General features: G+C 32.5%; 1 protein-coding gene across 1 annotated transcript; it reads right to left on the reverse strand.

Moving 5' to 3' along the window:
• Positions 1-761: 761 nt before the first annotated feature.
• Positions 762-3,379, reverse strand: LOC143572801 (WAT1-related protein At5g07050-like). Its single transcript, XM_077057854.1, has 6 exons — positions 3,061-3,379; positions 2,629-2,808; positions 2,018-2,270; positions 1,499-1,657; positions 1,264-1,415; positions 762-1,169 (listed from the first exon to the last, which is right to left on the reverse strand). The coding sequence occupies exons 1-6, from the start codon at positions 3,264-3,266 to the stop codon at positions 881-883; spliced, it is 1,239 nt and encodes a 412-aa protein (XP_076913969.1). The 5' UTR covers positions 3,267-3,379; the 3' UTR covers positions 762-880.
• Between the last annotated feature and the right edge of the window lie 8,407 nt (positions 3,380-11,786).

Consider the following 11,786-nt stretch of genomic DNA (forward strand, 5'->3'; position numbering starts at 1 on the left):
GCAAATGCAATAAGTAATAGTCGGTGATAGTTTTCTCACACCATTATTTTTCAAAATACCACAAGTGACAAATAAATTGTGTCATCCACCTTCATCTAGGGATTATAGGTGGATACGTGTGCATTGCTAAAAGCGTTATGCTTTGCAATGAAATACGTACAATTTATATATACAAACATATATATAACTGTTATACTGTGATTTTTTGTCCTTCAATTCTCTAATTTGTCATGTTTTATGAGATACTAGTAAGACACATATCGGCTTAATTTCTTTTTAATATCTGTCGATAATCTGTCATCAATAATTTCTCAATAAGTTTCTATTGACGATGCTCTTAAAAGGATTGTAAATTGTGAAATCAACTATTAATACATTGCGTATTCACTTGGTCAATTTAGTTCTATCAAGAACTTGCACATGATCACTATATGATAGTGTATACACCATTCAAAACAAGATGCACATGAGTTTTTTCTTCTTCTTTTTTTTAATGATCGAATTAAAGAGAATTTGATGTATCTTATTTGTTTTTATTTAATTTCATTATAATTGGGTCCATGGTAGAAGACAAATGGATTCACAAACATCAAACATTAACACTCAAAGTGGGTTCCGAATCAGACGTCAGCAAAAAGTAACACGAGTGTTCTCGAACAAAGATTTCTTTTAGCATTGCATAGAATCATCATTCTTCATTAAAGTAAAATTTAAAAACAAAAACATTAATTTTTTAAAAAAAAAACAAAATTATGAAAAAGCCCTTGCTTTTTCTTATAACCCACTAATCTATTTTAGTTGTACATATCCAACCTTTCTTATTATTAGTATTATTATTCTTTCTTCTCTTCCACACCCTCTCAATCACTTCAATTCTAAATTACACTCGTGGCGCCTCCACCGCGATCATTGGTGGTGTTGGCATCGATGCATTGATCGCGATAGCCGTGACATGCGGTTTGAACATCTCGCCTTTTTGCATCTCAAGATCATTTACTTCACCGCTATTAGCTATCATCATGTTCATGTTGTTATTATTTTCGTTGTTTCCTGAATTAGCTTTTACAGGATCAAAGATTTCTTCGGCTAACTCTTTCTCCTTGTGCTCCTTGTACTTTCCCCATAGAACCGAGTACAATCCGATCACTATGAGTATCGCGCCCAAAACACTATAAAATTAAGGTTCAATAACTTGTTAATACAAGATTCACACACTTTAGGTTATATCATATAATATAGTAATTCATGAAAAGACATAATTACCCTCCCATGTAGATCTTTTCAGCTAAAATGAATGAACCCATGATTGCAACAATGATCATCATTAGTGGACTAAAAGCAGTCACAAAAACTGGCCCTCTGGTTTCCATTACTAGACCTTGCACATAATATGCAATGCTTGATGACACAATTCCCTATTGAATATTAAGTCAACAAGTCAGAAGATTGAGAAAGAAATATAATATTATTCTAGATATATATATATATATATGCATACAGCATAGGCAGCAGCAAGAAGGTTCATATCCCATCCAATAGTCCAAGTACCAGGCTTGTGATCCATCACTAAAGTAACAGCAATGGACTGTAAAGTGCCAATCAAGCATACCAAACAAGTGAGAGATAGAGGTGCTGTGTATCTTCTCATTGTCACATTCTGTAAAACAATCAAACCCTAATTAGATACAAACAAAACACTTAATTTGCATGATAGTGTACCTTGTATAATAATGATTAATAATTGAGATCATAATTTTCACAAGCGTCTAGCTTTACACACACCGTCTGACATCTAATCCCATACTGGTTTCAATAGAAGTCAGACAATTGTTTGACAAAAAACTTATTTTGAGTTTAACTGTCTGTGGTCAAAACAGTCGCCAAAATATTGGCCAAACAATCGTTCTGGCCGATAAGCAAAGTTTGACTATGACGACCGTTTTATGTAGTGAAATCAGATGGGGGCGGTGTAGCTATGGCATGATTTTTTTTTATTATTTTTTTTATAATATTATACCTGAAGGATGAAAAAAGAAGCCCATGCAAAGGTAGCAATAATAAGAAGAATGGACCCAAAAACCCAATCTTTATCAGAAGATCCTGTTGTTGCAGAAGTTGTCTCAGAATAGTGAGGGTGAACATGTTTGGTCCAAAACAGCTCAACCACATTACCCTTGTAAAGTGTCATCAACATGGCTCCTGCTACTGTGACTATGGTTCCTACCACCTTTGCTTGACACCTAACCTTCTTTATATCCAATATCTCCATCCTAATTTGTTCAAAACATATAGTATGTTAGATTCATTACTACATTAACTACTAGTGGTGTGCAAAGGTCCGGTTTCTTTTTTGTTTCAGCTCCGTTTCCTTTTTTTTACAGTTTTGCCCGTTGAGCTTGAAATTTAATGGTTTTAGACTTAAATCATCTCGTTACATATATTTGAGCTAAAATATATGATTTATATATATATATATATACTTATTTATTAAATTATTATGTATTACTTAAAATATAAAAAAATAAACAATGAAAATCTGGAAATTTGGTTCGGTTTGGTTTTTTTCAGTTTCATGAACGCCCCTATTCACTGCTAAAAAAAGACCGTTACAAGCATAGATCGAAATACCTGCAGAGGACGGCCATAACGAAGGTCATTGCTGGTAGCATGTTGCTCATGGCACATGAAAAAGTGGGAGATGTTAACTTTAATCCAGCATAGTAGAAGTTTTGATCGATCACCGGACCAAGAAGACCCAACACAAACATTTGCATGAATAATGAAAATGTAATTTTGGGCCTACGATTCCTACAATCACAAAAATCAAATACTTTATAATATGATCAACAACATAGGTTTAAAGAAACATGTATGTATCTAAACAATGGATATTTTGTTAAGCGTAATATTGTGTAAGCATATGGGTAATTGTCGTACTTACAAACCTAGAGGTTTTCTTAGTTATATTTACTCCTAGTTGATTCAAATAAGGTTTAAAGTTTGTTTAGAATTGCTAGGGTTATATATATTATATACCATTCATACTTAACATATATATACCTTTCTAGGTAAAGAGCGAAAGGTGCGATAGCAGCAGTTGCGAATGCATGACGATAAACAACGAGGACATAGTGGCTCATGCCACGATTCAACGACACTTTGGTGATGATATTCATCCCGGCGTATCCAAATTGTAAGCAAATCATAGCTATATACGGCTTCGAGCTCAGGAAAAACCTGGCAAAACATCCTAGCTTCCCTTCCATTCTGTTTCTATAACTTGATTGAATTGTGAGTAGTGAGATTTTGTAGCAAGAAAAGTAAGGAGATAGAGGAAAACACTACTCTTAAGATGGTTGTGTTTGTCCTAAATAAAACAATGGATATATGGGCATATTTATAGGCAGTGTGGGGGTGAGGTGTAAAAGAACTAAAGGTTGTATCTATTGAATATTCTTGCTTATAGCTTCTATATGCATGCATGGTACATCATATCTACCATGTGTTCATTCCATTATTTTATCCCTATTGTATGGCACCAAGTTAGCTACAAATCTACAATTATGATTTATGTTCCATACCAATGAAACCTTTTTTTAGATGGATGCTTAATTACTACATGCAAAACTGCCTTTAGTTTTAAACAAATTTTAATATAGAACTACAAATATTTTATATATAATACACATTGTTTTTAAATATGATAAATAATATGCTCTTTTAAGTGTATGTTTTTCCCTTTCTAACTACATGTACGTAGTTTTGTATTCAAACAAATGGTTATGCGGTTCTCACAATCCCAACTTCGATATTGTATTAGCATATCCCTTGTGTATAATTTATAAATACTAGCTTCTTAACAGACCAAAGTTTACTGATATTCATAGGTAAATTATTGGCCAACAATAATCCATGTCGACCATTAACCAGCATCGTCATACATTTCCACTTGCGCTCACAATGTATGTTTCCCCATGTCAATCATAAAACCATCCTCTATGGTAGGGGGGCTTCGAAGCCCCTCCACCGTGTCACGTCAGCACCACGTAAGCACCGGGGGCATCGAAGCCCCATCCAATAATGCCACGCTATGGTAAGGGCGCCCATCCAAGCCCCATCCAATATATAAATTTTATATATGTGTGTGTGTGTTTGAGAGAGAGAGAGAGCCGTTAAAGGGGAAGGGGGCCACAATTTTTCACTCACCGTGCCGGCCGTTGGAACACCCGAACCAGCCGCGCCCTTGGTTGGACCGCGCCCCACGACACTGTTTGGCACCCACGGCGCCCAAAAAAACCACCCCACCGGGTCTAACCATCTATGTGAGCAAAATCAAGTACAAATCAAGTGTAACTGTATGATGATTATATGAGTGAAATTAATATTGACATTTACAAAAGGTGAAAGCTAGAACTAGTACTGTTTTTTTATTGACAATGAACCAAGTTTAGATTATTAAATTCTAATTTGTTTGTTTTGAAACTAGTATCAACTCAAAATGAAAAGTATTTCAATTATTGAATGAATATTTGATAATATGGATCAGGTGATGATGAGAGATTAAACGAGCAGGCGGCGTTCACTAGTTAGATCCTTTTACAAAACATGATTTATCTCATAATATACAATCGTGCCTTCGGGCGAGTGCCCATGGGTGTTGGTCTAATGTGAGGGTTTTTCCCATATCGAAAGACGAGTGTATTCCGATTTGGTGAATTTAGCCAGTAGCTCATTTAAATAATTCGTTGTTCGTTAAAAAATTTTGAAATATACATTATAATCATCTTTTTATTTTAATTTCGTATTCTTGATTTTTTAAGAGTTTATTAACCATTTTCATAATATGGATCTCTACGTGGTTTCAATTGTGGGATTTGTGGGTGAGTGAAAGCTAGTTAAGTGGCAAACTATATTTTAGTTAATGGAACTATGACGCCTTATTGGGCCCATCTATTTTTATTTCTAGTGGATGGCCCCAGCTAACATTACTTCTTTCCGTCAATAAACGCCGTCGTTTCTAGACAATTTTTGTATGTAATGAGACTTGTCGACTATGTTCAATCCCTTGTGATAACAATTCTCTAAGCATTATTAATTACAAATTACATATTTCGTTAGATTTATTAATGAAAATGTCATGAATACAATGTTTATAACTCCTATAAAGAATATTAACTATATTTTTAAAAAAGAATTAAAAAATCGATTTAGAGAAATCGAAAGTTGTTGCTTAAACGTGTAGGTAATAATTTGGCTTTTTGTTAGATCGTTTTCTGTGGGAAAAAAACGTCACTAAATAAAGTCGATCTTAGAGACTTATTTATTTTTGGGCAATATGATCTAAATATACTTTGTAATATATTTAGTTTTCGTGAAAAGTCTCATCTTTAAAAGTAACTAGATGGTAATGGTTTTGACTTGAAAAACCGATTACTAAAATCTATAATATAAGTATGTTGTTTTTAAACATGTTCCTAACATACTGGTGAAGTTGTTATTCAGTTATAAATTCATTGATCAAACATAAGCGTAAAGACTCAATTTAAATGAATTCTAGAAAAATGGAAACCCACAAATACGATTAAGCGGGTAAGTTGATTAAGCGATTGATTCAATAGTCATTCTAGTTTTTGATATACACATTTAGGTTACACCTTATAAAGTTCATTTTTGTAATTCAAAACGTAAGTCTTTATAACTATTTTCATTTTATGTTACGTGTATATCAGAAAGTGGCATAGAGAAATCAATGTTTTCATATAATAATAATAACTCTCCTTTTTGTTGAAAAAAAGTGTAAGAAAAATATTGCTATTTATACTTTTGAATTATCTGCAATGATTGGTTGATGAGTTTTGCAATGTATATATCCAAATGTTTTTGTATTTAATACATTTAAATAATGTACAAAGAAATACTCATGACAACTTTTTATTATAATATACAAGGAAATTAACGTTGAGTATTTGGTATAATCAGCAATAGTTTAATTATATAATTGAAATAAAATAAAATAAAAACGTACTAATAATAATAAAGTAAGTAATATACTAACTTTTAAGGAAAGTAGAGTTCAATTACTTGTGGGTTACAAAGCAGGCAAGCATAAAATTAAATGCTTTACTTAAAATGACCATGAGAAAACAAATGTGATATTGAATACTCAATGAATGAATTTTAAGTCATCTCTTGATCACTTATCCGAAAAAAAAAAGATGGAGGGCTTGAAACTTTATAAAAGTGAATAACTTTACTCTTGTTTTAAACGTTCAATTCGGCCCATCTGTGTAAATCCTATTTCGATTCGCATGTTTACATAAGACCAAACGTACCGGCCGTTGTGGCGGTAGGCTCGGGTACACCGCCCCTTGGGTGTTTTGGGCTTTTTTATTGCGTTCAACATTTTCTACAAAAAGCCACCCCCTTTAATCCCCCAACCAATTAATTTTTTTCCCACAAACTTCAACCAATTAAATATTTATGTTATATATATATTTAATTTAATATATATATTAATTGAGTAATAATTGCAAGGGATTTTTCACCGCTACACTTATTTTTGCAAAAAACAACATTGCTTATTAAGACGTCACATATCGTAAAAAGCTCAAGGGTGGGTTTTACCACTACACATGGTCTTACGGACTAATAATGTTACACCGTATTTCTTTTAAGAGAATTTACTTACGTTAGAGAACCCTCCAAGGTGTAATTAAGTGTATTTTAAAGTTTAAGAGTTAACCTTATCTTTATGTTAAATCTTCATTACGGTCGATCAGTGTACATTGTATGTCATCTCTCTCGTCTAACGAACATATTAATAAGATGATCGAGACGCATGAGATCGATGTGAATCCACTCCTTTTTATGTAATTGTTTTGGTTCTTTCTTTTCAAAGGGTTAATCCATCCTTTATATGTCATTTTAAGACATCTCATCCCTGTAATTAGTATGTGTTACATATTTTATATAACTATATTGATTATATATTATTAACCTGCTAACAATAACAGGAAATGCAGATTATTAAAGCTTTGGACTCCACTTCACAAGAATAATGTTTAGTGGGCATATTTCTGGTAGAGTTAAAAGACTCAAAAAAAGAAAACCTATTATGAATGAAACAAAGGAATAATACTTTAAAATTGTCTAACTTTGTGATAAAGAAACGTTACTATACTTTAGGTTACACATTTAGTTCACATGTTTTATTCATACATAAATAATAACTAATATTCTAGAGTATTCGTATTAAGTATTTTATAAGTAATCAACTCTTTAGAAAACCAAAATGCTTATCTTTTAAAACGTGTTTATCCGAGATGCTTATTTTACCCACGTGATGAGAATAATGTGGCTAGTATGTTTAAGTTGTAGGCATACGCAAAATATGCGGGCTGTTCATTATACTTACTTCAAACATAATTTTATAAATCGTGTGTGTTGACTCTATTCGTCAGCTTATCGCTATAAGCATTTTGTCAGGTGGTCGTAGGGATGGATGAATGGACCGGAGCTTGTAGCAAAGAAAGTTACTCTTGAACGACCGTATAGTGCTCTTGGATCAGAATGTTTTGTGAAACTTATGGGTTTTGTACTACTTTAAACAAGACTAGTTTTGGTACCTTGTATTTAAAAGGTGTTGATCAAGTTTTAATACAAGTTACATGTTTTATAAAAGTATAAATCATTTTAATTTGTAATTAGAATTCTACTGCGTATAACTGTATAAGTAACATGTACCAATATGGTCTCGCACATTCATCCTTTGGTTGGTCCGTGACGGAGGATGACATTAAAGTTATTTACTACCAAATTGAAAGAGGAACTTATAACAGTCTATAATCTGATTGCAACAATCACTCACCTTACAAAATTAAAAATATATGTATATATATGAATAAAAGAAAGAAAAGGAAATGAGACTTTCAAGCTTCTGAATGTGTTGTGACATGTTCCATTTTTTAGGATGTGTATGTTCACTAAAATAATCAACAGTACCAACATGATTGATCCATTATGTGACACATATATATATTCCTCATCATAAAAAGAGAAATAATTGGAATTGCTAAAGTCATTCTAGATTAGACATCTTGTACTTGTATACAAACCCTACCACCCTTATTAACCAAACACTGTTATTTTTCTGCATGCCACAAGCTAAAAGACCCCTCTTTTTGCGTTTAATCATCAAACAAAATGACGTGTTTGTTGTAAAAAAGATGCGAAAATGCGAACCACATTTAGTCTTTACACTTAGCGCAAAACTAAACAATTGTCGTTTTCTCGAAAACCAAAGTTTAACATAATACCAAATTCTATATGCTTGTAATATATGATTAGAATTGTAATTAATTATCTTTATCATAAATATAGGTAATGATTAGTTTAAGTTTTGATTTTTAATATCCTTTAAAATATGTGATCTATAGACTTATGGTTTAAAACCTTGTGGTTTACTTGTACATTAGTTTACTCGTACATGACAAGCTCTCGCGTAGCTACGGACTTATGGTTTAAAACCTTTGGGGGTTAAATGTCATTTCTGATAGATGTTTAAAGCGTTCGTAAACTTTGGTATGATATTGAAACTAAAGGGACTACTTGTGCCAACTTTCATTCTCAGTTTGTTAAGACTCTTGTTAACGGTCAAATTGAGGAATATAGTTTATATAAGAGAGAGATTAAAATGTTTAGGTTATTGATTTGTTTTTCGATTCAACTTGTAATCATTTTCGTTTTATAATCCATAATAATAATAATAATTATTATTATTATTTGATTTGTTCAATTTCATCGATTCTTGGTGTTACTTCTTAACACCGGGAAACCTTAAATTTATAACGGTATCATCGTATATTTACCTTCTGAAAACCGAGTAAATTATCTAGAAAATAGCTAGAAACTTGTGAAAGAAACATGACCAAGTGGAGCATGTACACAAGAGGGGTGAACAAATGGATATCTAATCATCCACCAACTAGGAAGTAGTAACACCTTAAATACTATGATCATGTCACCCGACATCTTATGCGAGCTTTGTTGCTACCAAATAGCTACTGTCTGCTCTATAATTCTGTGCCGAAATCATTTGCAACATATTGGCAAAACGTCTGCGTTGATCACGTAAGCTTTGGGGACTTGTTCATGGCCTCCATGGCAATGGGAAAGCTAGTGTTTGTGTAATTATGATATCCACATATCACCTATATGAATGTAAATTAAAGGGAACAATAATTAGTCACAGTGGAGAGCATGAAGAAGTGGAAAGTGGTGTGTTTGTATATATCTATCTAATCATTTCATGGTAATCACACATACACCAAAGAACATAACCAAGAATATAAATTGTATAGCCATTAGGAAAAATAAAAAAAAAATTATAAGTTGTATAAGAGAACCCCCGATAAACATATGATTCTAGTCCACGGCCGCACTAGCAAGTCACTATTGTCGCTTGGCGGCCTTTGGAGTAGTGCTCTGTAGCAACATTAACTATTGGCGTGTTCTCGAGAACAACAATTTACCCGGGTTGGCTCAACCTTTTTCAAAGCCTGTAGATCGAAATAAGGTTTTTTAAGAAGAAACGTGAGCAGACCCAAAAAAATGTATGTGACCCGACCCCAAAATTTTGTTGACGGAACAACAACAACAACAACAACAACAATAATAATAATAATAATATACTTGAGGACCGAAAACATGGGCGTGGCTTATTAAGGGCCCAAGGACAACACCCCCCCCCCCCCCCCCCTCTTCTCATGTTTTCGCCCAACCTTCGTCACTCTCGAAAGAAAGTTTACAAATTGGTGGAAACAACCTTTGCAAATGGGCACATTGAGATTCCACTAGAAGGATTGAAGGGATCAGATGGGGGACAATGTGTAAGAGACACAACTGTCACTAAGAGGATCTAAAGATATTGTCACAAGTCAAAATGGGCTGCATTATTTACTATGGCCAGATGGAGATCAAATAATTGAACATAAAGATTTGTTATGAAAACTTTTGTGGAAATTAAAACATGATGGCAAATGATGAAAATCTGAAGATTAAAAAGTTGTAATGCGAAATGGAAAAAGATTATAGCTAACATTAATCATGACATGCATATGCATAGATTTACATAATTAGTGCTCTGATTATGTGCATTGTGACATAGTTTGATTATATTCTGATAATACAATAATATATGATTCAAATTATGTTTTATCTTTTTTTACCTTCTGTCTTTACCAAGACGAAAACTAACATACGTCCACGTATGTTAGGTGCAGGTAACATCTTTTAAATAATAAATACATACATAAAAATTTATTTGTTAATAAAAAAGAAATGAAATACGAAAAGAAGATACGTGCATCCTTAAACAAAGAAGTCAAGGAAGCGACATCAGTCCCTAAAGAGGAATGGTGTCACATGGTCAGAGAAACACGGTTACATGCTAGAGAGATCAGAGATGCACGTGTGATGCAACGAGAAACATAAATACTGATTTCAAATTTGTAAAATACTATAAATGCACACCTATATATTATCATTATCATAAAATGAATACTTTAGTATCTATATTTTTTTTCCATTCATCAAATAAATGACATACAATCCTGCTCTTATTCAGTTATTCTAATATATATTATGGTAGTATATTAACAAGAACCATTATATAGGTTGTTTCAAAGTTTGGAACGCATATGTTCATTTCTTTCGTAAGAATATTTTTCACATCTAACTTTACCTTAATTTCCTAGGCATAACAAGCATACTACTATAAGTTAAAATCATAAGTTTATTGATCAATCGATCGAATATTTGAATGACTACTAATCATCGTTCATCACAAAACAAAACACAAACGACTCGTCATTGTCAAGAATAAAAATACACAGTTAATATCTTCTTAGTAATAAAAAAAATGTTTAGATCCATCATCTGTGACACTTGCAATACCATTACAGACAAGCTATATGATTAGATGAATAAGTCAAAAAATTTGTTCTTAATCATGCACTCGATCCTTCATATTAGTTTTTTTTTGGCTTTACAAACTTTGACTCAAATTTTCACTTTTTGCTTTCTTTACACTACACTAATCTTTTCTTAATTAAAATCATGTTTGAAGATATTTAATTAGGTTTGAATATTTAAATTACTATATTTTATTTTAGGATTTTGTAGATTTCTTAATTATAAAGGAAGACAATAACAATCATGCATCACTGGCTTGAGTCATTTTAGAGGCTTTAAACGAAGCGACGATAACTACTTAACTAATTATCAAAATCATCCAAACAAATAAAAGCAATCGTTCCCTCTGTTTATTAATCTAGCCGTTCCACACTCTTTTAACTCCTTTTTTCGTCACTGATTGATCTAGTCGTGAACATTAAAGTTTCTAGAAGGTAGGAAACCTAATAAGGTGTTGTTTGTGGCACAAAACACTACAATTCAAACGACTTTCATTGATGGTAGAGATTATTTATTCACCAGTAAAGATACCAATCGGTGATAAAATTTATGAGAAAATCAGACGTGGGTAACTAGAAACTCAACCAATGGATTAACGATTAATGCTATTGATGCATCACTTAAGGCATGTTCACCTTATGCATCACTTCTTTTCCTATTTATTTGGGGGTTGTAACAAAAACATGTCCCTAATGATTGCAAAAGGTTTCATGTATTATTGCAATGAGGGTCAAAGATTCACTGAAATTTGACCAAAAGATTCATTCCTTCATATCAAATGCATCTTTAAGCTCAATCATGCAATGCATTGCAAT

Source organism: Bidens hawaiensis, unplaced genomic scaffold, assembly GCF_021521415.1.
Source record: "Bidens hawaiensis isolate Kalapana, Puna unplaced genomic scaffold, B.hawaiensis_p1.1 tig00026011_1, whole genome shotgun sequence".
NCBI lineage: Eukaryota > Viridiplantae > Streptophyta > Magnoliopsida > Asterales > Asteraceae > Bidens > Bidens hawaiensis.

What these genes read in the sequence shown, in the direction of transcription:
- LOC143572801 (XM_077057854.1), bottom strand. Translation starts at nt 3,266, where the DNA reads ATGGAAGGGAAGCTAGGATGTTTTGCCAGGTTTTTCCTGAGCTCGAAG. An exon ending in CTTCTTTTTTCATCCTTCAG is followed by an intron (nt 1,658 to 2,017) that starts GTATAATATTAT and finishes ATTGTTTTACAG; the next exon opens with AATGTGACAATGAGAAGATA. An exon ending in TTCTTGCTGCTGCCTATGCT is followed by an intron (nt 1,416 to 1,498) that starts GTATGCATATAT and finishes AATATTCAATAG; the next exon opens with GGAATTGTGTCATCAAGCAT.